The following is a 25,802-nucleotide window of genomic DNA, read 5'->3' as shown; positions in this document are numbered from 1 at the left end:
GAAGAAAACTGAAATGTAGGAATAAAAAAAATGTTTAAAAATAGAATCCAACAAACCTATGTGGGAATTAAATACGTGAGTCCAGATTGAACATCTTCATAGTCCCATGAAAACTTCGCCCTGAATGTCCCACGCTGAGATCTGTCCTAGAAAGGTGTGCTGGGCTTCAGGATGAGGAAAACAATCCTTAGGCAGCCATGCAAATGTGAAAGGATGTGATGCATATGGGCTCAAGTCAAAAGGTTCACAAAGAGACTGGATGAGTGCAAACAAAAAATACACCACGGACATGATCTGAGTATGTGTCACCGCTGATTTCCAGGGGAAAGCATTACTTGAGAAACAGAAGGGCATCTTCCGATGACAACAAGTGACATTCTCCATGGAGATATAGTGGGTGTGATTCTATGTCCACCAAACGATGTAGGACCAGCATGGAAAATGCCAGAAACGGACAGAACAGGCTTCAGTTTATCTATATCTATTCATGTCAGATCAACTTGACACGAAATAATATGGAAAGCTAAGGTAACATAAGTATTATTTTCAGTCTGATACATGTGCCAAAAATAGAAATTATGACATTCAAATACTCATGGCACATTCACAATCAGAAATGCGTGAACATTATTACACTATAAAATAAATCAACAAATTAAACAATAAAAACACTACAAGTAACATTCCAACATTCTCCAATTACAGCACATAATAATGACAATGATAGTAAAATCATAAAAAACTGCTACCTCCTAATAATTTAAAAAATCTCTCTTTTAACTTTTGCATTAGAAGAAAACAAAATGATCATGATATCAGAGTCAATGGATGCAGCTAATGCAGAACTCAAAGAAAAACCAATTGATTAATTACCTATATTAAGAAACAAGAAGAAATAAAAATAAGTAAACTAAACTTCCATTCAAGATGTGCGGAAAATAACAACAAAACAAACTAAAGAAACGGATTTCATAAATATAAAAGATGTGAATTAGAAATAATTGAATCTATTAGCAAAGAAAGAAGGAAGGAAGGACTAAGAAAAAAAAAAGAAACGCAAAATAAGAAATACTAACAGGGAAACAACCAAGGATATATAGAAGAGATTTTAAAAACCATAAGCAACTTCTTTGCTCAATTCTATGCAAATAGGTTTGATAATTTGAATGAAATAGATAACCTCCTAGAAAATATAATTTATCAAAGCTGATCCTGGAAGAGATAGAAGGTTAAAACAAACTGATTTTAATAAAACAAATGGAGAAATTTCAGAGTTATCCCCACCTCAGAAAAAAAAACTACCAGGTACAGATTTTTCACAGAATTCTACCCAACCATTAAAGAACAGATAGTTTTAAGGTTTGTAAAATGTTCAGAAAATAGAAAAAGACATATTGCTTCTAAATTATTTTTAGTAATTGATCATAACATTGATAACAGGACCCAACAAAGATAGCACAAAAGAGAAAACTACAAATAACACTTAAGGATATAGATGCAAAAATCTAGAATAAAATTTTAACAAACAAAATCAAGCAGCCCATTAAAAGAAGAATATACAGGGACCAACGGGGATTTGTTGCAAGAAGGCAAGGATGGTTTCATATTAGGAAATGTACAAGGTAATTCATTATATTAACAGATCTAATGACAAAAATATGATCAGCCTCTACATGCTGAAAAATTTTTTGATTAATTTTAACTTCCATTCTTAGTTTTAAAAAAACAGATAATAGGAATTATAACAGAATAATAACAGAAGATAGGAGTAGCTGGGGTGGCAGAGGCTGCTAGGTAACCCTCAGTATTTATCCTTTCCTTCTTCGTTGGTAATAAACTCCCACCTTTTAGCTGGGTATGGGGTCACCCTAGATATATACAACATTTCTTAGCCTCTCCTGAAGTCCGGTTTGATCATGTGACCAACTTTTGGTGAATGGGATATAAGCAGAAATGTTACTTCCAGGAAGTTTTCTTAAACTGAGGGAGGCACGCGCTTCTTTGGCTCTTCCTCCTAGCTGGAATGTGGTTGTGATGACTGGAGCTCAAGTAGCCATCATTGTCTTTGAGGAGGGAGCCATATGCCTGGGACGGAGGAGCCTGGGACTCAGATGCCTGGAGAGCCATCCAGTCTAGATTGTCTATCCTGGACTTGTTTTAAGGAGAAAGAAATGAACTTTTGTTTTGTTTTAGCTACTATAAAGGAAACCTGTCCATTTCAATATGAAAGCGAGCATCGTGTGTATTGAGGAAACACTAGAAGGGAACACTGGTTCCCATTGAAACCGGAAGCAAAGATGCTCGGCTTTGTGCTGTGGGTACCAGCTGATTCAAAGCCTGGGGCAGATGGTCTGGGACAGAGCCTGAGGCATGGGGCCACACCCTGTCTGTCAGGCGGTGTGGTGAGTGAGTCTTTGACATCTGTAGCGTTTATAGTTGAAGGCAGAGCCTGCCGTATTAGGGGAGGAATTCTCTAACCATAGGAAGGGGGTTAGCTGTTGGGGACCAAAAGTAACAACAAAGGTCGGCTCTGTCTGGGATCTAGGAAATCAGATCCAGCATAGGAGAGGGGCAACAGGGGTTCCAAGGATGGTGGTGAGCCAAGAGTCCCAGATTGGAGCAGGAGGACAGAAGTTTCCAGAAGCATGCCTCCAGGAAAACAAAGTGTTACTGATTGGTTTACCTGGTGGGTTTGATCAGATTGAGAGGAAATTTAAACTTTTGGCAGTGAGTTTTAGGATGAATTAGTGATAAATGCATAGAAAATAAAACATGAAAAAATTATCAACCCCATTAAAAGAAATGTACAGTTGTATTAGAAAGCAACGTACTCTATGTGTCTGAGCTGCGAAAAATATTTCCTTGTCATATGCTGCAAATACTGACTATTGGCCGAAGATGTAGAGAGAGGAGAAGAGAGGTGATGCTTAACTAGTAGAGGAAGGCAGTGGATGGTGTCTAAAACAGAAAGCTCAAAGAAAACCAACACACTCCCCTGTACGCCCTTGGGAATTTTGGACCGTACAGTAATTACCTATTCAAAAGACATAAGAGAAAAGATGATATAGATTCAAGTTATTACAATATGGATGCAAAGTCTAAAATAATCAGGAACAAAGCTGAAAGTTGTTCCTAGGGAGCGGGACTCAGGGATCCAGAGGGTGTGGGGCAGGAGCCGACTTCACTCTTGGCCTCATTGACTTTTTAAGCTACAGATGAGTATTTCCTACATTAAAAAGGTCAAACAAAGAAATGGGTGCAGCGAGGGACTGTGGATGCCCTAGGTGTACAAGAGCCTTGGCCGTGGCAAGTGGGTGAGAAGAAGGAGCAAGGCTGTGCCGGTGCAGCAGGAGCAGAGGGAGGGGACGCTCTAGAGCCTGGTGTGGGGAGCATCTACTCTGGTGGCTGGAACTGTGGACGGTTGGGGTGCCTGTGGAGGTGACATGGCCGGAAGTTGAGGGGAGTCCCCAGGGCGCCCTTTGAGCATCAGAAGGGGATGTCATCCATTGGGCACAAACAGTGGGGCCTAAGTGAGGGGCAAAGACGAAGGGAACTGGGGGAAGGCGAGCAGGGACAAGTGAGGGCTGTGACCAAGCCTTGAGGGTGGACGCCCACGTTGGTGCAGGAGGCGAGCAACCCAGTTGGGTGATTCTCCCCGGCAGTGCTCCTCAGGGTGGGGACAGAGAATGTGGACAGCTAGGCTGGGGCGTCTAAGCAATGGTGGTGGCGGGGGAGTGAATTGAGGCCACCGTGTTGCAGACAGAGGGCAGGAGAGGACAAGATAGGGGCCAGGGGGTGAGGTGGCCCTGGTCTGGGCCAGCAGGGGCTCTGGGGAGCACGTGCTGTGAGGAGGGCCCTTGTCTACCTTCCTCATCTGTGTCCCCAGCGCCTGGAGCAGAGCCTGCCACGCGGCACGCCACCAACAAATGGTGGTGGAGTGAATGAATGTTTGTGTACCAGGTCCTGTACCGGCTGTTGGGGACACATGTCAAAATGTCTCACGCCTGTCCTCGTATTGTAGAGTGGGCATGGAGCTCCATTCAGGGGTGCGGTTGGGGCTGCTGTGGGCCAGTGCCCAGTGCCCTAGGGGGGAACTGAGGCCCGGCTCCCGACACAGGCTTGGGGTGTCGGGGCAGACCCCCGGAGGAGCAGTGCACGAGGGAGAGGCCTGGGAAACAAGTTCGAGGTAGCCATCATGGCAGGAGAGGGGTGTCGAGGCAGGTGTGGGGAGAGAGAGAGACGAATGCGCTCTGGGGGTCTCGTGGAGTTTGCTTTGGCAGGACCCAGAGCAGCAGGTGAGAGAGGGCCTTGCAGGGGAGGTGGTGCAAGGAGTTTGCACTCTATCTGAGGGCTGTGCATCTTCAAAGGGATTTCACGTCAAAGGTGACCTGGCAACACAGGCCCCGGGTGGAGGGGTTGGAGGAGGAAGGCGCGAGTCCTGTTTCATTTGAGACGGAAATGGGCTTGGGTGACAAGAATTGGGCATAGGGCCAGGGCCAAAGTCCTCGGTCCACGTTGACAAATGTCTGGGTGGGGAGGACAGCTCCAGACCAACCTGGGAAGGGGGCCCTGCAGGAGGGGCCAGAGGCAGAAAGAAGATGGGAGGGGTTTCTCAAAAAAGCAGAGGAGAAGACAGTTTTGAGGAACAAACCTGGGCTGTACTGCGGTTGTCTTGGGTCTGGATGGGCTCCTTGCCAGCTGGGTGTGGGCAATGTCACACCTGTTCTTCCTCAGTTCCTGTTGGATCTGGCCCTGCCATGCTGTGTGTCTGGCATTGAATCCTTGGCCCAATTAGAGGTTTACGTGTTGAGGGGCTCCTTTCCTTCCTTTCCTGGCCACATCACCACCATTGTTCTTTCAGCCACATGGTGCCACTTGGTGGTCCCTGGCCCTGACCTCGGGCGGGGGCTGCAGGGGCCCTCCCTTCTGTCCCCCAGGCCTCAGTCTCAGCGTCCAGCCCTGACAGGTACTCATGCAGGTATGCCCACCAGGTGTCCAGCCATCTCAGGCTGGGCATGCAAGTGGGGACCTGCCCTCTGCCTCACGCCTAGGCCCATCGAAGTGTTGAAAGGGATTTCACAGCAAAGGTGAAAGGAGCACCTGACCTCAGGAACTGGGAGACCTGGTTGTCGGGATGACCGGGCAAAGGAAATATCTTTTATTTGTTCATCATGAGCCAGTGGTTGAAGATACAACACAGTTGAGTTTTTAAAATTTATTAAGCTGAAATTCACATAATATAAAATCAATAATTTTAAAGTGTGCAATTCAGTGGCATCGAGTGCATTCACACTGTTGTGCAGCCGTCACTGTGATCTTGCTCCAGGGCATTTTCATCACCCTCAAAAAAGGTCCAGTATGGATTAAACAGCCATTCTGCCTTCCCTCCTCCCCCAGCCCCCAGCAACCACCAATCTGCTCATCTCTACGGATTTCCCTGTTCTGGATATTTTGTATAAGTAGAATTATATGATATTGGCGTTTGTGTCTGATTGCTTTCACTGAGCATAATGTTTTTGATCCGTCCATGTTGCAGTGTGTGTCGCTACTTCGTTCCTTTTTATGGCTGAATAATATTCCCTCGTGTGGATGGACCACACTTGTTTATCCGTTCGTGCATTGATGGGCATGGGGGCTGCTTCCCCCTTTGGCTGTTGTGAATAGGGCTGGTCTGAACATGCGGCTACAGTGTTTGCTTGAGGACCTATTTTGAATTCCTTGAAGTACAGACCTAGAGGGGGAATTGCTGGCTCATATGGTAATTCTGTGTTTATATTTTTGAGGAACTGCCTAACTGTTTTCCACAGCAGCTGCACCATTTTACATTCCCACCAACAAGTTATGGGGTTCCAGTTTCTCCACATCCTCACCAACACTTCTTATTTTCCGTTTTCTTGGGTATAGCCGTTCTACTGAGTGTGAAGTGGTATCTCATCGTGACTTTGATTTGTAGATCCTTGGTGACTAATGGTGTTGAGCATCTTTTCATGTTGACTATCTGTATCTCTTTTTGGAAAAGTGTCTATTCAAGTCCTTTGTCCATTTTTAAATTGGGCGTCTTTTATTGAGTTGTAAGAATTCTTTATATCTTCAGGATACAAGACCCTAATCAGATCTATGATCTGCAAATATTTTCTCCCCTTCTGAAGGTTGTCTTTTCATGCTCTTGATGCTTTTGACTTTCAATGCACAAAAGTTTAAAATTTAGGTGAAGTCCAGTTTATCTTTTTTTATTTCCTTGCTTGTGCTTTGGGGGTCATATCTAAGACGCCATCACTAAATCCAAGGTCAAGAGACCCCTGTGTTTTTCTCTAAGAGTTTCATAGTTTAAGCTCTTAGGTTTAGGTGAGTGACCCATTTTGAGTTTCTTGTATATGGTGTGAGGTAGGGGTGACAGTTGATTTTTCAGCTTCTCCTGCTGCCATACGACCCTGACAGGGGCCTCTGTGGACCCAGCTCTGTCCCCTCCCCACTTGACACAGGTAGGGCACACCCTTGGCATGATGCATGGAAGGACCCCCTCTTCCATGCCCCAGGACTGGCACCGAGCAGTGGAGGCAGGCGGGTTGGGAGCGGAGGGGTGGAGACTGGAGAGGAGAAGGGGGTCTCCAGATTGGGGATGACCATGAGCCATTGGTCGGGGCCTCGGGCTCCTCCCTGCTGGGTCTGGTTCCCTCATCCGTCTCCTCCGCCAGGTGAAGCCTGCAGAGGAAGCACGAGCTGGAGGTGAAGGGCAGAGAGGGGGATGTCCTCTGCCTCTCCCTCCCTCTGGGGTGTGCCATGTGTCATCCCTGGACATGCTTGCACCACAGATGGGCCTCCCCTGAAGACACAGGTGGCAGCCTCTCAGAAGTATCCTCTACTGAGGCCCCCGTTTAATCTCATCTTTATCCCAGCGTGTCAGAAATCTCTGGGACCAGGAACTTTCCTCTAGAGAAAAGATAAGACCTGGAAAGAGTTGGTGGCCTCTGGGCCGTTGTGTCCCTGGGCCGATGTGCCAGGTGGTGTGAGAGCAGCAGCTCCCCAGGTTGGAGAGACAATCGAGGAGAGGTGGGCAGGGGGTTGGGGGGGAGCCAGCCTCAGCTGGAGAGGTGAACACGGGCCACATCCCCCAGGGCCTGAGGCCATAACTGGGGCAGGGCTTGGTCCTGAGAGCAGGGGTAAGCCACCAGCTGGGCCCTCCATGATCTGACATGTGGCTAAAACGCTGCCCCCGGGGCCAGCTGGGATGGCTGGCCTCAGACACCTAGCTGAAAAGTCTGGTTTCTGTCCTGGGATTGAGTTAGCTGCCTGCCCTGCCAGATGCAGGCAAATCAGAAACCAGCTGAGACTCCTCCCACCCAGAAGGGAAAGGTAAGTTTGGGCCCAGGCAGAGACCGGGCATCGTTCCTCAGGTGGATCTGGCTCTGAGTCTGAGGTCTGAGCTGTGCTTAGCTTCTGCCTAGCTCACCTCCACCTCCCATCTCCAGCCTCTGCCGCCAGGCACCTGGCCTGTGCGTCCTCGGAGAAGCCATGGAGCTCAGAGGTGAGCAGGGGGGCACAACGGCTCCAGGAATGGGGCTGTGGGTATCTCTACGGCCAGCTGACCATCTGGCTGGGGCTTCCCTGCTGGTCCAGAGCCAGGGGTCCAGAGCCAGCCTTGGCGAGGACAGCTGGGCAGAGTGGGAGCAGAGAGCATCTGGGGAGCCGTGTTTGCGTGCATGTGTGGGGTGGTCTTGGGCAGGGATGGCACCCAGGGAAGTAGGACAGACAGGATGTGGCCAGGGCGGTGTTAGGGCAGACAGCAGACCTTTGGGGGAGGTGTTCTGACTGCCTGGCCCTCCTGCCCGGGGCCCCTGCGTGTGGAAGCACCTGCATCTGTCCCTCTCCTGGCCTCTGTCTTCTGTTTTCTCGACTTGTCTGGGCCCCAAGGACAGAGCCGGTGTCGGTGAGGGGATTTCATCGGTCGTGAAGCCTGCCTGTGATAGAGCAGGTCCACCGCCCCTCAGAGGAGCTTGGACACAGCCAGCGCCTGGAGGAAGTGGGGACCCAGGGCACCCACTGGGGGCAGGGAGGGAGAGAGGGAGGGAGGAGGAAGTGAGCTGAGGGGAAAGGAGTCTCTTGCAATGTCGGCTGGGTCCCTGATGTCCTCTGTCCTGCCCCAGCTGTCCCAAGGTCACACTGTGTGGCTGGGGTAGGAGGGCAGAGGGGAGGAAGGGAGAGAGGAGGGGAGGGGACGGGAGGGGGCCTGGAGCTCTGCAGGCAAGTGGAGTGCTGGGTGTCTGGACTCCACAGAACCCGACAGAAGGGGCGTTCATGTGCCCCTTTCCGAGGAGGGGCCAGCGCAGTGAGCGCCTCCAGCGCTGCTGGTCAGCTGCTCAGAGTTCCTGCCTGGGCCACCCCACACCCAGGTGCCCCTCCTCACAGGGACCCAGCTGGTAAGGATGGGACCCTTGTTTGCCTGTATCTCCTGAACGGCAGGACCAGGCCTTGCTTGTTTACCTTCTCATCTGTGACCCTTTGCAAGGGCCTGGCACACAGTATGGCCTCAATTAACTTTCCAGAATGGCCATCCGAAGTGTGTGCCCAGCTTAATGGATGTAAAAACGGGCTCCGTGGGCCTGAACCCACAGCCAGGGTCTACCCCAGCCACTGGAGTCTCGCCTTCTTGACCGGAAGAGGAAGGCAGGAGCTCCCTGGGGTCTCTGGGCTTCCAGACATCCAGGAAGCTACGTGCCCCTGCTCAGCCCACTCCCCTGAGAGCAGGGGGAAGTGGCCCTGGGGAGAAGCTGGGCGGGTCCGGTGAGGCAACAACAGATGCCAGATTCCTCTCTCCTTTCTGTCCTGACTCCTGGGACAGAGACTGGCCATAGGGGGCCCTGCCAGAGCCTGTGAGGAGGCGGTAGGGAGGAAAGGGGCTTCTGTGGTCCTTCAGGGAGTCAGGGCTCATCCCGGGCAGGACCCAGGCCTCCGTCTGCCAGCCGGCACGGGGGAGCCACTGGGTGCCCAGAGGAGGGCACAGGTCTCCCTGGAAGAGAGAACCAGAGGGCGTGGCCGCTCCTTTTTGTGACGTGAAGTCATCAAAATTCTCTTCTGTTGATAGCAGACAGCCAGACTGGCCTGGCTTGGGCTCCCTGGAGTGGGGCTCCCAGAGGAAAGTCTGTCGCTAGACAGGCTGGGAGGGATGCGCTGTGTGGTTGCTGTTCACTTTTGCACTGGTTGCCTAAATCCCTGTGTCTTAGAGTCTGCTCTTCGTGACCAAAGCAGAGAGCCCCTTCCGTGGGTGGTGGCTGGTGGAAAGGTCTACCAGCTCCCAGAGCCAGCCAAATCCCACAGCCCACCAGGCGTGAGAAACAGTGAGCAGAGTTCTGTGCTCCTGTGAGGGCACAGCATCCTGAGTGTGCCTCCTGGACTCGGGGTTTTCTAGTCCCCTGAAATGTGGTGACCATGGCCCCGAGGACAGTCAGGATTGGATGGGGTCCACCAGGGCATGTGTTGGTTCTGATGCCAAGCACCCCAAAGGAGACAAGACCGGAAGCCACAGCCTTAGCCATCCGGCCCCCCAAGCGCACCCTCTGAGAGTCCAGGCAGTGACAACCCTGGTCCAAACGTCAGGGACCTGGTAGGGTGACCGATGCATCGCAGGTTGCTTAGGCTTGTCCTGGTTTTAGCACTTTAGTCCCATGCAGACCAGGCAGGGGTCACCCTGGACCTGGGTTTGGTCTTAACCTTGCGGTGAACTCTCCATGACCTGGGGCAGAACTGTTCCTTCCGTGGAGCTGTGATAACCCGCGGTGCAAGGACTCCACCTGTGCTGTCCTTTACAAAGCCCCTTGTGCCCTCCCCCTCCCCTGGCAGCAAGCAGAGGTTTTCAGGGAAAAAATTCAGGGAGCCATAGGGAATGCCTGAGCCCCTTTGGCTCTTTGACACAAAAAGAAAAACTTGTTGTTTTAAATTGCTGCATTGATTGGTGGCTGATAAGATGTTCTCTGTTCTTTTGACCTCATTTGTCAGCAGCAGCCCAGGGGCACAGCTGGGTGTGTTTTTCCCTGTGCAGAGCAGCCTTTAGGAGCTGCCATGAAAGTGCAGCCCTAGAAACCTCCTTCCTGACCCAGCCCGGAACAACCCCTGCACCCTCTCATCTCACCGTCCAATATCGCTTTGGTGCCACTTTCTGCCCTGCCTCCAGACCACTCCCCGAGGCCTGGCCTGGCCTTCTAGCCCCCTCTCTCTGGGGATGGCCTCTGCTCCACCTACACCCCCTGGGTCCTCCAGCTCCGGGTGGTTCCTGCTGCTGCTGTTGTCCACGGTCCCTTCCCAGACCCTGCCCTCCTGCCTCTCTTGCCTTTCTCTGTGTCTGGCCTGCTGCCCCCTGGTGCAGACTAGCTCTGCGCTCCCTCCCTTCCTGGGCTGGATTTGCAGTCTAGGGTGTGCTTGCCCTACACATTTTGCATGCTGAGCTCCTTCCACATCGACAACCCAAACAGCCTGCTCTGTTTCAAAAGTGGATGAGAAGTGGGGAGGTCAAAAAGTCAGCAGGAAAGTTCCAGAACTCAGACCCCCCCCACCACCTGCCCTGATCTACAAAACATGGGCCAAGAGGATTCAATACACAGCTGTCCACTGAGCTCCTACAGTGTGCCAGGCACTGTCCAGAGAGGGGGCAAGAGAAATGTGAGAACAAACGACCTGAGCCCCCGGGCAGGGTGGATACCGGGCAGGGTGGCAGAAACTTACAAGCAGACAAAGAGTGGGGCATAGTCAACGGACACACGATAGCCCAGCTCTCAGCACCCCACCCGGCAGGTCAGGGGAACGCTGCCTTCCAACACCGGCTGCCCTGCATGGTGGAGGTGTGGACCAGGAGGGCACCCAGCGGTCAAGAAGCCGCCTTGTTGGACAGGACCCGCCTTCAGCCTGTGTTCCCATACGCTAGCTCAGGCCACTGAGCACCACCAGGAGCAGGACGTGAGCCTCCAGGCCTATCCCATTTGTATGCCCATCCTTTTTTTTTTTAAATTATTATTCTGGTAAAATATACATAACAAAAAAATTACCATTTTCGAGTGCACAGTCCAGCGGCATTAAGCATATTCTCATTGTGGTGCAGCTACCCCCACCATCGGTCTCCAGGACTTTCTCATCTTCCCAAACTGAAGCTCTGTCCCCACTGAACACTCACCCCGTCCCCTCTCCAGCCCCTGGCACCACCATCCCCCTTCCTGTCTCTGTGGGTTGACGATTCCTGGGACCTCAGATAAGTAGAATGCTACAGGATGTGTCCTTCTGTGACTGGCATATGTCACTCGGCCTAATGTCCTTAAGTTCATCCGTGTTGTAGCACGTGTCAGATGTTCCTTCTTTTTTAAGGCTGAGTAACATTCCAGTGAATGTACATGCTGCATTTTCTTTATCCATTCATCCATCACTGGACACTTGGGTTGCTTCCAGTTTTTGGCTCTTGCGAATGATACTGCTGTGAACACAGGTGTATACATATCTGAGTCTCTCTTTCTTTTTAAATGATTGGCACCTGCACTAACATCTGCTGCCAATCTTCTTTCCCCCCCTCCTTCTTCTTCTCCTTAAAGCCCCCCACTGTATAGTTCTGTATTCTAGTTGTGAGTGCCTCTGGTTGTGCTATGAGGGACGCTGCCTCAGCATGGCCTGATGAGCGGGGCCATGTCCGCGCCCAGGATCTGAACCGGCGAAACCCTGGGCCACAGAAGCGGAACGCGTGAGCCTAAGCACTCGGCCACGGGCCAGCCCTGGAGCCTCTGCTTTTACCTCTTTGGGGTGTACAGCCAGATGCAGACTTGCCGCGTCGGATGGTAACTCTCTGTTCAGTTTTGTGAGGGACTGCCGCACTTGTTTCCGCAGCAGCCGCTCCAGGGACACGGTGCAGGCGGAGCTGACGTGGTGGCTGCAGAACTGGATTTGGGGTGGGAGGGAAAGGAAGTGTCCCAGATGCCTCTGAGCTTCCGACGCCCAGTGGCGCCCTATCTTGAGACGGGAAGAGAGCCCCACTTGAGGGGTGGTGACGGGGACCTGGAGTCCCGTTTGGCCGTGATAAGGTTGATGGGCCTTCCGTGGGGATGGCCCGTGAGTGGTTGGGTTTCCAAGTCCAGAGGTCCACAGAGAGGTGGAGGCTGGAGACAGGACAGGGCCAGCAGCACAGGTACGGCAGCTGATGCTCCATGCCAGGCAGGACCTCCCGGGAGGTGAGTGTGGCACAGCAGAGTCTGAGACCATGCCTGGTGCCTGCGACATGTGTGTTAGGAGGAGGGAGAGCACAGGCAGGTGTGGCCACGAAAAGAGACCAAAGAGCAGAGCGCAGCCGCTGCTGCCAGGTGAGGTGGGACGAGGACGGTGAACACGAGATCAGGGCTGCCAAGAGCCCAGAGCCTTTGCTAGGAGAAGTTCCTGTGGGGCAGTGAGTTGAAAGGCTGGCCAGGGAGGGTGAAGAAAGAACGGGCGAAGGGGTGGAGGGCATGGCTATAGGCGAGTTTTTCAAGGTTTTCTCTAAAGGGAAGATGAGAACGGGAGGGAGCCGAAAGGCAAGTGTCACAAGAAAAATATGAATGAGGGACAGACATAGCACTGCTGCATTCCTCGGTGGGCATCCTGCTCTGATCACGGCCGCTCCTCCCTGCTCACCTCGCCCAGCACACGCCTTACCTGCGCAGGCCTCGGCCGGTGCTCCTCGCTCACCTAACAGGTGAAAACTGGAGTCTCAGGACGATCTTTATCGGCATTGCTCTTACTAGAGTGAGGTTGAATGCCTTTCAGCATGAATAGTCTCCTATCCCTGGCCCTTTTAAAAAATTCAACTGTTGCTCTTATTTATATCATAGGAGCCATTATTAAGGAATTTAGGGCTTTCTGTGATATAAATTGCAAACCTATAGTTTTTCCCATTTGTTTCTTTTCATTTTGTTTGCATTTTTTTTAACCATACATAAAATTTTCCATCTTCATTGGGTCATATGTATTTGTCTTCATTTTGGGCTTAAAAAATTCCTTAAAAACGAGATCTTTTGTCAAATTTAGGCTTTCCCCATTCAAGATTTAAAAATCTCTTTCTATGTTTTATCCTGGTTGCTTTCTATTTTTGTTTAATTTTCTTATTTTGAATAGGTAGTACACTTACATGGTTCAAAAACAAAAATGATGCTTGGGGTTACACACTGGGATGCGTCACTTCTGCCTGGTCCTTGCCGACCTCTCCCAGCTCCTGGCTCCCGCAATAACCGTGTTTGCTCATTGCTTGTGCAGACTTTTAGGCTTATTCTGTAAATAGAAGCAAATATAGTTATACCTCCTCTCACCTCCTTTCTCATGCAAAAGGTTTGTACTGTTCCGGACTTCGCCTGAAATGTAACCCGTATGTCCTGAGAGCGGCCCCATTCTTTTCTTCACAGCGGCATAGCACCCCCATGCTGCACGCACCACCCTTGAGTGAATCAGCCCCCTGTGGGTGAATACCGGGGTTGTTTCCAGTCTTTTCTCTTACAAACAAAGCCTTTGTGAACGACCTTGTCCCTCTGTCATTCCACGAGTGGGCAGGTGACTCTGCAGTGTAGACAGACCCCAGAAGTGGGTTTGTCAGGTCAGATGCTAAGTGAGTCTGACTCTGGCAGATACTGCCAGATCTCCCTTCGTATGTGGCTCCATCCTTTTCCTCTCCCTACAGCAGTGTTTCTCAGCCTCCTACCCCCTGATTATGGCACTGTAAGGAGAAAAATTAGACTGAATTTAAATTGTCCTAAAGACAAATCACTAAATACTAAGGAATAAGATTTTGTTGGGTAAGGTTAAGCTTTGGAAGGCCACAGACTGTTAATATCTAAGATTTTTTCCACATGGCCCATTTTCACCTTGTTAGGGACGATATCCCTCCCCTCCTCCCTACTCCTGCCTCTGCCCTCAGAATGCAGGTCTGAGCCGGCCTCTGGAGTCTGCGCTGGGGAGCTTGTAGTCCCGCGCTTGGGACTATCGCCATCTGATGGTGGAAAATGGTACCCACAGTGGCTCGTTTTTTTTTTTAAGTCTGTTTTTTTTTTTTCTGAGGAGCATTGGCCCTGAGCTAAGATCTGTTGCCAATCTTCCTCATTTTTTCCCTTTTTTCCCCAAAGCCCCAGTGCATAGTTGTATATCCTACTTGTAAGTCACTCTAGTTCTTCTGTGTGGGACGCCGCCTCAGCATGGCATGATGAGCAGTGCCATGTCCGCGCCCAGGATTGGAACTGGTGAAATCCTGGGCCGCAGAAACAGAGCACACGAACTCAACCACTTGGCCACGGGGCTCGCCCCTATCACTGTAGATTAATTTGTGTTTTCTAGAATTATATAAATGGGATCGTACATTAAGTACTTGCTTTTATCTGGATTTGTCCCACCCAGCATAATTCGTTTTCAACTGTGGCTATAAGTTTAATCGACCTGATTCTCTCAGACACACCAGACTCGGGACAGAGCAGACTCTCAAATATGACAAAAACAGATCCAATTGACACAAAGCTACTCTTATTTTTGGATACATCCCTGGGTTTTCCATTTTCCTACCCAGTCGAGGGAAATAGTTATCTATCTTAGGCCAAGTGAAATTCTTCGGGAGGAGTTTCTGGGTGGCACCAGGTGTGCATGGTTTTCTCAGTCCGGCACTTGGGACCCCAACACATTTGTGATCAGCAAGAGTCTGACGGCATCGGACTCAGGCCTCATCAGACCTGGCGGTGGGGTCACGGGGGGTGGGGGGCCCTTCATCAGTGGTGGGGCTTGCTAAACCCACAGCCTTCAGGAAGATTTAACCAATGCATACAATTTCCTCCAAACGCACGCTTTTCCTGGAAGTGTCGAGTCCCTGCAGTGATCTCCCAGGCCTTCGCGTTGCTGTTGTGTGTGACTCTGCTGTGAGCTCCTACAGCCTTAGGGCTGCGGGTGTAGACATGGGCTTAGAATCCCCTCGGTGAGGCTGGATTGGCACACGTCTGTCTTTCACAGTCCTTAGCTGTCTCATCATCCACACTTTCCTAGTCAGTTTGTTGCCACCAGCCACCGCACCCCAACCTTAGGAGTGGACAGAGTGGACCTGGCCCCCGGGGGCTTGTCAACAAGTAGGGGCACCAGGGCAGGCGCCCAGGGACTGCAAAGCGAGGCTCAGTGGCATTATGCCTCCAGCAGAGGTATAACCCACTTTCCCTGCCAGCACGAAAGAGGAAAAGGGCTTTCGGCTGGAGCCGACACGAGGCCATCCGTGGCCAGGGCCCAATTTTGGCCTCTACGAGGTGAGCCAGAGATCAGGTACCCCAGCCCTGAGTAACCAGGCTTCCTCTCTGCAGACTTCTGGGGAAAGAGCAGCAAGTCCTGGCTGTTCCTGATCCTGCTCTTCATTGCAAGTTTTGGCTTCTACAGGTAAGGGGGATGGGAACGGCAGGGGTCCTGACGGCTGGTTGGGATTTATGACTTGTTTGACTTTACTTGATGAGCCTGGTTGGGTTTTTGGCTCACAATGACGATCCCAGAGAAGGAGTGACCAGGACTGTCCTCCTCATTTTGCAGAATTCCTAGCCTCCAGTCCTGTCCCTTGACGGGGGTGGGGCTGAGACAAGGTTCCCAGCCAGCATTTGCTCTGCTCCCCGATGATTTATGGGCATTTCTAGGCGCTGGGTTCGCCCCCGGGTGTGTGGATAAACATGACTGTGGTTTGGAGGGCTTCATAAGGCAGTTTATAGCCTTTTGGAAACACCAATTACATCAACACATGGAGCCCACATCAAACTTCAGCGACATGTATGGAAGACGATGACGCCTTTCGACCGCATCGCATTCCCCTAGGTTATGTTTTAAAACAAACTTGGTAGTTGTAAAATTGCACTCCTTACAAAGATAGCACCCAGTGGACACCTTTTCAGTATGCCAGCTCTGGTTCCACAGAAGGTGAACTTGTCCCCAGCCTCCACTTTGCAATGGTGCTGAGTGTTTTCAGGTAGAGCTCAGACCAAAGAAGGCAGGTTCACGTGGTCGTCAGCTTTCAGAGCTGTGCGCCTTTTCACTGCCCATTTGACCCCCAGCTCCCTCTTCATTGCATGCAGGTGAGTGTAGCGTGAGTGTCATGCATCCCCAGGCTCTAGCGCTTGGTGGGTAGTCGTGTCACCAAGAGAGACAGTGTATAGAGGAGGGTCAAGTCGGGGAGGGGGAGTACAGAAAAGCTTGTTTCAGACAATTGAGCTCCAGGAGCCTGCAGACGTCCAGGTGCAGATGGCACCCAGGAGCGCTCTGGCTGGAAATAAAGAACGTGAGGTACCCACACTGGGGGCTACTGCTGTCTGAGAGCAGATGAACGCAAGAGGAGGTGGGCCAGGTCAGGCTGGGGATGTGTTGGGGATGTAGCCTCTGCATTCTTTCCAGGGGTCCTGATGGAGAGCGCCCCTTCTCGGCTTGCATCGTCTGCTCAGCTGGCTTCGTTCATTCACTCCCTCACTTGCTCACGTGTTCACTGTTTGCACACCTGTTGGGCCTCAGCCTGGGGTCCTGGGATGCCCAGGTGATTCAGAAACTGTCCCTACCCCCAAGGTAACAGTTTGGAGGAGAGAGGTGAGGTGGTGACACTCTTAGTCACTCTAACCCAAATCCCACCCAAGAAGCCTACAGCACAGGGAGGGGTCACTTCACAGGGAGACGGAGCCCCTTCGTGAAGGAGGGGGTGCATGTCCTGGGACCAGCAGTGCTTGGATGGGGGCCCTCAGGGCAGGGCAGGGGAGGGCAGGCCAGCGAGCCAAGCTGAGAGGGGGATTCCAGCCCCTGCTGTGTCCCAATGCGGGGCCGGGGTCTCTGGGAGCCCTCTCCTCAGCCAAGCACTGGGGTCGCCACAATGGCTGCGATTCCCTCTTCTCTCTAACGCTTCACCAGAGAGCCGCCGGGTTCCAGGGGCCTCAAGGCCCTGACGGCTGTTTGAATTCTAGTATTCCGTATGGCAGGGTTGTTATAAAACAGAAAGGAGGCATGGCGTGCACCAGAGTGTATACAGGTCGCCTGGGGAAATTGTTGAAAGTAGAGATTTCCACCCACACACGCCTCCCAGCTGCTCGGGGCTGGATTCAGGGAGTCTGGAATTGCATCTGGAAACAAACCCTGGGCTAGTCGTCATGCAGCATCCCGGTCTACAGAGGAAGGCCACGGGCACGTACAAGCTCTTGTCATGTAACGAGACTGTGTTAAAATAGTTGAGATATCAGGTCGTGGAGGGGGCTGGGTAGCAGGGGTCTGCCTGGGCACCCCGTTCTCTCCTTCTACCAGAGTAAGATGTCCCGCTGGCTCTGCTTGGGCCTCACCTCTGTTTTCTCAGGAGCCAGCAACCAAAAAGTCTGTTGAAGTCTCAGCCTCAAAACCACAGCCGTGCGTTCTCCCCAGCCCAGTGAGGACTCAGCCTCATGGTGTTCTTTTTGTCCCCCCAGCAATGTTTTCAACTGGATTCCCAGATGGAGGCAGAGAGAAGTGTCTCAAAGGTAATGGAGGACTCTTTGGAATCAAGGTGGTTCCTTCTGGAAAGATCTAGAACAGAAATAGAAACACAAGTATGTATTGAATTGTTATAACCAAAGAGACGCTCGGTTCCCAGTGTGGTTCCTGGGGTCCATTCTCTACCGTGTTTTCTCAAACCCTAAAAAAGGACAAAGGGGGCTGGCCCCGTGGCCGAGTGGTTAAGTTCACGTGCTCCGCTTTGGCGGCCCAGGGTTTTGCTGGTTTGGATCCTGGGTGCGGACATGGCACCGCTCATCAGGCCACGCTGAGGTGGCGTCCCACACAGCAGAGCCAGAGGGACCTACAACTAGGAGATACAACTATGTGCTGGGGGCTTTGGGGGTGGGGAGGAAGAAGGGAAAAAAAGAGCAAAGACAAAATCCTAATTTCTGTTGGAGATGACACGTTTACAACAGTAAAGGTACTAGCCAGAGGGCTGCATCCCAAAGCCGGGGTTTGGGGAGAAATAGCGCCCAGGGTTGATTCCAGGTAAAGTCGTTCGCTTCAGCCGCCTTGATGGGGCCGGCCATGATGGGGCCCTCTGCTTCCATTAGGACAGAACAGGTGGAGGCTCATTTTTCCTCTCAGAGCTCATTTCTTCTGGGGCCATCACTCTGGCTGAGCAGCGAACAGCAGGGAGGGAGCTCCTAGTCAGTAATGCCAGGGACCAGCAGGGCAGGGCGCTTAGAGCCGCACCCTCCCTGCGGAGCTCCTCCCTCTGTCCAGCGCTCAAGGGGGCAGCAAATGCTTGTTGGACAGACGGACAGTGGGTGAATGCGCTGAGCTGACACGACTTTCTCCCAGCAGCTGTGAGGCCCACCACCTGCAGGGCCAGCGGGAGAGCCCGCCACTGAGGTAAGGACTTGCATTTTCTTCTTTTCACCCACACAAGTTGGCATTTCTGAGCCTGGCCTGGTGGTGGGAGCTTTTGCTTGGTCTTCAGGCTGGGGATGGCCCCACCAGGCTTTGTCCAGGGGCCTGCCCTCCTCCCCTCCGTCAGGGAAGCTCGCCTGTGCCTGGTTGGGGCAGTGAGCAGCTGCGGGATGCAAGGCTAGCACCGCTCGTCAGGCCATGCTGAGGTGGCGTCCCGCATCGCAGAACTAGAAGGACTTGCAACTAGAATATACACTGTCTACTGGGGGTCTTTGGAGAGGAGGAGAGGGAGGGGAAGGAGGCAGGGGAGGAGGAGGAGGAGGAGAAGAAGAAAAACGATTGGCAACAGATGTTAACTCAGGTGCCAACCTTAAAAAGAAAAAGAAAAGGTGCTACCTTTTCATGAAGTGACTCAGATATGGGCAGGATAACTGTGGCATGTGCTGCTGGAGACAAAGGGGTCCCGGCAGGGGCTGGGCTCCCGGGGGTGAGAGGCCCAGGGAGGCATTGCCAGAGTTTCCCTTGGGATTCCAGGGCCAACCTGGGTGGCCAGGGCTCCTGCTTTCTGGTCTTGGCTCCTCCCCCACCCCAGAGAGGGGCTCTCCCCAGGCCAGTTTGTCACCCTCTGGTGTGGCATGCCCCTTGGGCAGAGCTGTGCACCACAAGCTCCCAGACACGGTCAGTGTGTGCACGGTGTCTTTGCCCTGCTTCCCACCCCTGGCCCCTGGGGAAGCCTGGCCGGTCCAGCACAGCAGGCTCCTCCCAGGACCCCGCCCAGCTCTGAGCCCTCTGCTTTCCTCCCTCAGCGAAGGGGACTGCTACCCAGACACCTGCCGAGTGCCAAGAGTGCCCAGGTATGGAGACCACATCTTCGGGCTGCTTCTGTGCTTATTGCCAAGCAAGTCAACACCGGTTCCCCCTCCATTCCCTGCCTCACCCCCTCTTCCAGGGTCCGAGGGAAGAGGCGAGGGGGTGGAGAGAGGAGGGCAATGAGGAGGCATTAGAGGGTGGAAGCCACCGGTGGGTTCCCGTTGACCTGAGGCCTCGTGGCTGCCCCCGCTCACATGTCTTACCTGAGGCCGACTCAGCCCCACTTCCCAGCCCTCAGCTCAGTTGAAATCTGGACTGAGGCCGGGGAGGGCGTGGAGCACACAGGAGGCTGCACGGTGGGAGGAGGGTAGGCGGCGAGGTGGATCCGGCCCAACTTAGGGGGTGGACGGGGCGGGTGTGTGCCAGCCCTTGTGCTTCCCACCCCCTGAATAAAAGCAGGACATGGGGACCTTAGTCATCATGGGTTAGACCACCGGAAAGACTTACAAGGCACAAGGAGTGAAGAAAGAGCCGTGCATGGGTCTGTAACCTCAGCAGTTATCACAAAACAGTTAGGGAAGACCCCCGTTTCCTTTCTGCGTATTTCAGCCCAACAGTTTATCCCTGGGAAAGCACATGGCATCCTTGGGGCTGGGTGGGTGTGCTGGCTGGGGGTTGGTCTGGTGAGTGAACAAAGGGCTTCCTGAAGGAAGGAGGGAGGGCTCCTGGCCGAGCTGGCACCCGGGGCAGGGGGACGGCAGCTTGTAGCCGAGGCGCGTGGACTAACCCGTCCCTGGTTCTCTGCACGGGAGCCTCATTTCTCACTGTGCTCGTCTTCCGCAGGATGCTCTACCCCAAGGCCCATGTCCTCCAGCCCACGTAAGTAGGGGACTTCCTGCCGTGGCCAGTGGGTCCCTGTCACCGAGGACCTCGTGCTTTCCTTTCTCTCGCTCCTGCTGGCTCCAGTCTTCCTTTCCCTTTTTCCTCTTCTCCCTTTCATGGCTGTAGGAGGCCGGTTGGTTTTGAATGGGTTTGGCACAAGTTGAGGGGGCAAGGGAGGGGCCTCCAGTTCTTGGGGTCGGGAGCCGTGTGGGTGTGCACACCAGGCCCTGACCCTCTTCTCATGTCTTCACGGGGAAGGAGGACGGGGATCCGGGCCGAGTCATCCCTGAGGTCTTTCCACAGGTGTCAATGTCAGAGAGACAACGGTTCCAAGCCAGTCTCCACATGCAAATGCCTGTCCCCAAATCCAGGCCTCCTTAGCCCGAGCCCACCCTCCAGCTGCCACTGCCTGAACGAGGGGCACCAGACCCGAGAGTTTCGGCACAGCAAGGTGGCCCAGAGACCACTTTGACCAGCCCTGGCTTGACCAGCAGGGAAACTGAGGCTGAGAGAAGTGAAGGAGATTGCCTGAGGCCCTGCCACCAGTGAGGGGCAGGTCGGGATGCGAGCCCAGGCCCGTGGACTCGACAGCCCCACGGCTTCTGTCATGTCATGTCACCTCCCTGCCAGGAGAGCTGGAAATGCCATTTCTGAGCCCAACACCCACATCTGCTTGAGTTTCTAGAGCCACCAGCCACGTGGGGTGATGAACGCTTGACACGTGGCCGATCTGGAATGAGATGTGCTGTCAGTGTGAAATACACACTGGATTTCAAGCACTTAGTACGCAAAATGAAATATATCTCGAAAAAAGTAAGATACCTCATTTTTAATTGAGATTGCATATTGAACTGATAATATTTTGGATATAGTGAGTTAAACAAAATATACCAAATTAACTGTCATTTCACCTGGTTCCTTCTGCTTTTCTGTGGCCACTAGAAAATTTTAGATTACATATGTTTCTGTTGGACAGCACTGATGTGGCGGGACAAGTTGGCACGAGTCTTTTGGTGGATCCTGGTGGCATGATGCCACGAGGACCCATGAATGCATGAGCACCGTGAAATCAGAATGGCAGGAGTGAGAGGACCCTGTGCGGGCTAGAGGGAGAGTCAGGGGGGTGTAGAGGGACAGAGACACAGCCCAGAGAAGATCGAGGGGCTGCAGGGGGCAGGGCCCTGAGATGGGAGGGGGCTTCAAACCCAGCTTTGTCTCATTTCCTCTGCTCACAGCAAACATGTGGGTTTCCCCACCGAGCAGTGCTGACGCCGCCCGCAGTTAGCACAGACCCTGGGGCGAGGGCCTCCGTCCCACAGACAGCCCCCACTTCAGACGCCAGTCACAAGGCCAGGTTGTCCCCTGTGCTTCTGACCGACTGGCTGTAAACTAGGGCTTCCCGCTGACCCCTCCTTGGGTTCAAGAATTTGTTAGAACAGTCCATGGAACTCAAGAAAACAGTTGACTTACCAGACGCTCAGTTTATGATGAAGGACACAGCTCGGGAACAGTCAGAGGAAGAGCTAAATAGGGCCAGGTGTGAGCAGGGGCCAGAGCCACCACGCCCTCTCCAGGTGCGCCACCACCAGCACCTGCACGTGTTCAACCCGGAAGCTCCCGAACCCCATCGCTCTCCCCTCCTGGAGGACGGGCGTGGGGCTCAAGCTCCAGGCTTCCAGTCACAGCTTGGTCTTTCTGCTCACCAGCCCCCTCCTGAGCTACCTGGAGCCACCCAGAGTCTCCTCCTTGGAACAAAAGATGCTCCCATCACCCAGGAAATCCCAAGGGCTTGAGGAGCACTGTGTCAGGAACCGGGGGCAGAGACCAGATACATATTTCTTCTGATGGCCAAGTCTCCTCATGCTGGGAGAGGGCTTAGTTCTCGCCCTCCCTGAGACTCTGCTCCTCCCTGGAAACGGGCTTGGGAGGCCTCATAGAAGGACTGCCCCATGGGATCCAGCACACACCTGGTGCTCTGGAGATGCGCCAAATTAGGGCAGTGAAGGAATTGGGGTTCGGGTCTCGGGTGCTGAGCTTATGGTGCAAAGAGCACTGGATTGGGAGTCTGGAGTCCTGTGTTCTCCGAGCTCTGCTGCTCACAGACTGTGCAACTTTGGACGAGTCCTTCCCTCGGTGGCCCGCATCCCCGCGCCCTGCTCTCACCCACTGTGCTTCCTCTCCTCCAGGAGGGTGGACGTGCTCCTCATGACTCCCTGGTTTGCTCCCATCATCTGGGACGGGACCTATGACTCTGCCATCCTGGACGCGCAATTCAGAAACACCACCATCGGGCTGACCGTGTTTGCCATTAAAAAGTAAGTAAGGTCCGGGCAGCTGGGCTGGGCAAGGGTGCTTGCCCAGGAAAACCAGGGAGCCGACCTGTGGTGTAGGGGGTGCTCCTCACCCGGGGTCTCTCATTTCCAGGATGAAGTGTTTGGCTCATGGGGTCGGGGGGGATGCAGAGGCCTGAGTGACTTTGTGTGTAGGAGAACTTGGTGGGATCTGAGGGGGCCGCTAGGCAGAACCCTGCTCAAAATAGCAGCCCCACCGCTCAGAGTCATCTGCTCCAGAGGTCGCCGTATCAACCTCTTGGAGATGTGCTGCTGACATGGACCACTCACGCGTGCCAGCCGCTCTGCTAGGAGCTTAACCCCAGCAGGGCCCAGGCGTGCGTGCCCTGGTACCCCAATCTGTTACCCAGGGAGGCCAGCTGAGGCTTAGCTTCTTAGTTAGCCGAAGAAGGTATACTATGTAGCAAAGCAGGCTCTGAGTTTCCAAGTTGCATTTCCGGCTTTGGGGTCTTGCTTGTTTGTTTCGAAAACTGGTTCGTATTTTACCATCAGTTTCCCACTGTGTGTCTTGGACACCTTTGCCCTTGGCGCGTGCGGGCCTTCCTCATTCTTTTGAAGGGCTGCCCGCTGTTTTACTCCATAGATGCTTCATTCCGCGCTGGAGCTAAGCATTCTTTCAAAGTTGCCTCAGGTGGCGCCATGACAATAATGTTTGATCAGGGAACTTCTCAAACGAGCAGCAAAGTTGTGAGAATTTTACAGTGAATGCGTGCCTGCCCACCACTGAGAGTCCACCATTAACATTGTTATTTCTTTTTTTTCTCATTTTCTCCCCAGTTTTATTGAGATATAATTGACATGAAACATTGTATAAGTTTAAAGGGTATTACATAATGGTTTGACATATGTATATATTATGAAATGATTAGCCCACCACGTTTAGTTAATATCTATCATGTCCCATAGTTACAGATTTTTTTTCTTGTGATGAGAACTTTTAAGATCTACTCTTAGCAACTTTCAAATATACAATACAGTACTGTTAACTAGAGTCGCTGTCAATGAGCAAAGATAAAATTTGGAAAGAGAGGCTTTATCAAAGGTTTGCAAACCAGGCTCATAAGTTGATTGGTGAGCCCCTCTCCGGTCTTGGTGTGGCTGGGCTTATAAAGGCAAAACCCACCGGGTTTCCAAGGCTGCTGAGTCCAGTTTCTGATTGGTTGAACTTTTCTCCAGTTATAGTGTATCTTGGGCCCAGGGCTTTCCAAATGCCATAACCGCAGGGAAAATTTCACTGTTCTCTGGCAGTCTGGCACAGTCAAGGGTGAAATGTAATTTTCTATTCCTGGCCATAGTTCAGCCTTGAGCTGGTCATGGTGACCATCATGTCGCCTCTGGCCTTGTTCTTATCTCTTTCTTTGATCATCACCATGCTGCACATTTCATCCCCAGGGCTTATTTGTCTTGTCACTGGAAGTTTGTACCTTTTGTCCACCTTCACCCACTTCCCCCTCCCACCCTCCACCTTGGGTAACCCCCGTTCTACTCTGTTCCCCTGAATCTGACGTTTTTAGAGTCCACATGTAAGTGAGATCAGACAGTATTTGTCTTTCTGTCTGACCTATTTCACCTTGCATAATGTCCTCCCGGTCATCCATGTTGCTGCAAATGGCAGAGTTTCCTTCTTTTTTGTGGCTGAATAATATCATGCACTATATAAATATATGTCACATTTTCTTTATTCACTCATCTGGCAGTGGACATTTAGGTTGTTTCCATGTCTTGGCTATTGTGAGTAATGCTGCAGTGAACATGGGAGTGCGGCTGTCTCTTCAAGAGAGTGATTTCCTGTCCTTTGGATATATGCCCAGAAGTGGGATTGCTGTATCGTATGGTAATACTGTTGTCAATATTTTGAGGAGCCTCCATACTGTTTTCCGTAGTGGCTGCACCAGTTTACATTCCCACTAACGGTGCCTAGGAGTTCCTTTTCTCCACGTCCTCGCCAGGACTTTCCATCTCTTAACTTTTGGGTAATAGCCATTCTAACAGGTGTGAGGACACATCTCCTTGTGGTCTCGATTTGCTTTTCTCTGATGATTAGTGATGCTGAGCACCTTTTCATGTTCCAGTTGGCGGTTTGAATATCCTCTTTGGAAAAATGCCTATTCAGGTCCTTTCCCCGTTTTGAAACTGAATTATTTGGGCTTTTTCACTGCTGAGTTGCATAAGTTCCTTATATATTTTAGATATTAACCTCTTATCAGGCAAGCAGTTTGCAAATATTTTCTCCCATTCTGCCTTTTCATTTTGTTGATGGTTTCTTTTGTGTGTGTGTGTGTGTGTGTGAGGAAAATTGACCCTGAGCTGATGCCTGTGCCAATTTTCCTCCATTTTTTGTATGTGGGTGCCACCACAGCATGGCTTGATGAGTGGTGTGTAGGTCTGCACCCAGGATCCGACCCGTGAACCCTGGGCTGCTGAAGCAGAACACGCAAACTTAACCACTATGCCAGCGGGCTAGCCATGTTGATGGTTTCTTTTGCTGTGTAGAAGCTTTTAGTTTGACATAGTCACACTGATTGATTTTTGCTTTTGTTGCCTGTGCTTGTGGTGTCATTGCCAAGACCCAAGTCAAGAGGTTTTTTCCCTGTGTTTTCTACTAGGAGTTTTATGGTTTCAGGTCTCACATTTGAGTCTTTAATCCATTTTGAGTTAATTTTTGTGAATGGTGTAGTATAGGGGTCTAGTTTCATTCTTTTACATGTGAATATCCAGTTTTCCCAGAACGCTTTATTGAAGAGACTGTCTTTCCTCCATCGAGTCTTCTTGGCTCCCTTATCAAATATTAGTTGATTGTATATGCGTGGGTTTACTTCTGGGCTCTCAATTCCATTGGTCTACATGTCTGTTTTTATGCCAGTACCATACTCTTCTGATTACTGTAGCTTTGTAGTATAGTTTGAAATCAGGAAGTGTGATGCCTCCAGCTTTGTTCTTCTTTCTCAGGATTGCTTTTGCTATTTGGGGTCTTTTGTGTCCAAACAAATTTTAGGGTTGTTTTTTCCTATTTCTGTAAAAAATGCCATTGGAATTTTGATAGGGATTGCATTGAATCCATAGATGGTTTCGGGTAGTATGGACATTTTAACAATATTAATTCTTCCAATCCATGAACACAAGATATCTTTCCATTTATTTGCATCTTTTTCTTTTCCTTCCCAAAGCCCCAGGGCATGGTTGTATATCCTACTTGTAAGTCCCTCTGGTTCTTCTACGAGAGCTGCTGCCACAGCATGGCAACTGACAGATGGTGGCGTGGTTCGCAACTGGGAAATGAACCCTGGCTGCTGAAGCCATGAGAGTGCCGAACTTTAACCACTATGCCATCAGGGCTGGCTCTATTTGTGTCTTCTTTAATTGCTCTTATCAATGTCTTACAGT

General features: G+C 51.7%; 1 protein-coding gene across 5 annotated transcripts in view; it reads left to right on the top strand.

The window, feature by feature from the left end:
• The first annotated feature begins 7,342 nt into the window (after positions 1-7,342).
• The window catches only part of LOC103565343 (ABO, alpha 1-3-N-acetylgalactosaminyltransferase and alpha 1-3-galactosyltransferase), a 32,602-nt gene continuing 14,142 nt past the window's right edge, over positions 7,343-25,802 (top strand). The window contains exons 1-7 of one of the 5 annotated variants that reach the window (XM_070594669.1): positions 7,343-7,525; positions 15,321-15,393; positions 17,436-17,486; positions 18,310-18,357; positions 19,182-19,229; positions 20,029-20,064; positions 22,254-22,382. In XM_070594669.1, the coding sequence (XP_070450770.1) occupies positions 7,513-7,525; positions 15,321-15,393; positions 17,436-17,486; positions 18,310-18,357; positions 19,182-19,229; positions 20,029-20,064; positions 22,254-22,382 (398 nt within the window). In that variant the 5' untranslated portion in view covers positions 7,343-7,512. Of the gene's footprint in view, positions 7,526-15,320; positions 15,394-17,435; positions 17,487-18,228; positions 18,358-19,181; positions 19,230-20,028; positions 20,065-22,253; positions 22,383-25,802 lie in introns of all 5 variants that reach the window. The other 4 variants (XM_070594668.1, XM_008541375.2, XM_070594670.1 and 1 more) reach the window with 4 other exon arrangements.

This window comes from Equus przewalskii, chromosome 26 (assembly GCF_037783145.1).
Source record: "Equus przewalskii isolate Varuska chromosome 26, EquPr2, whole genome shotgun sequence".
Lineage (NCBI taxonomy): Eukaryota > Metazoa > Chordata > Mammalia > Perissodactyla > Equidae > Equus > Equus przewalskii.
Note: the sequence above shows the minus strand (reverse complement) of the source record. Positions and strands in the feature narration are given on the sequence as shown.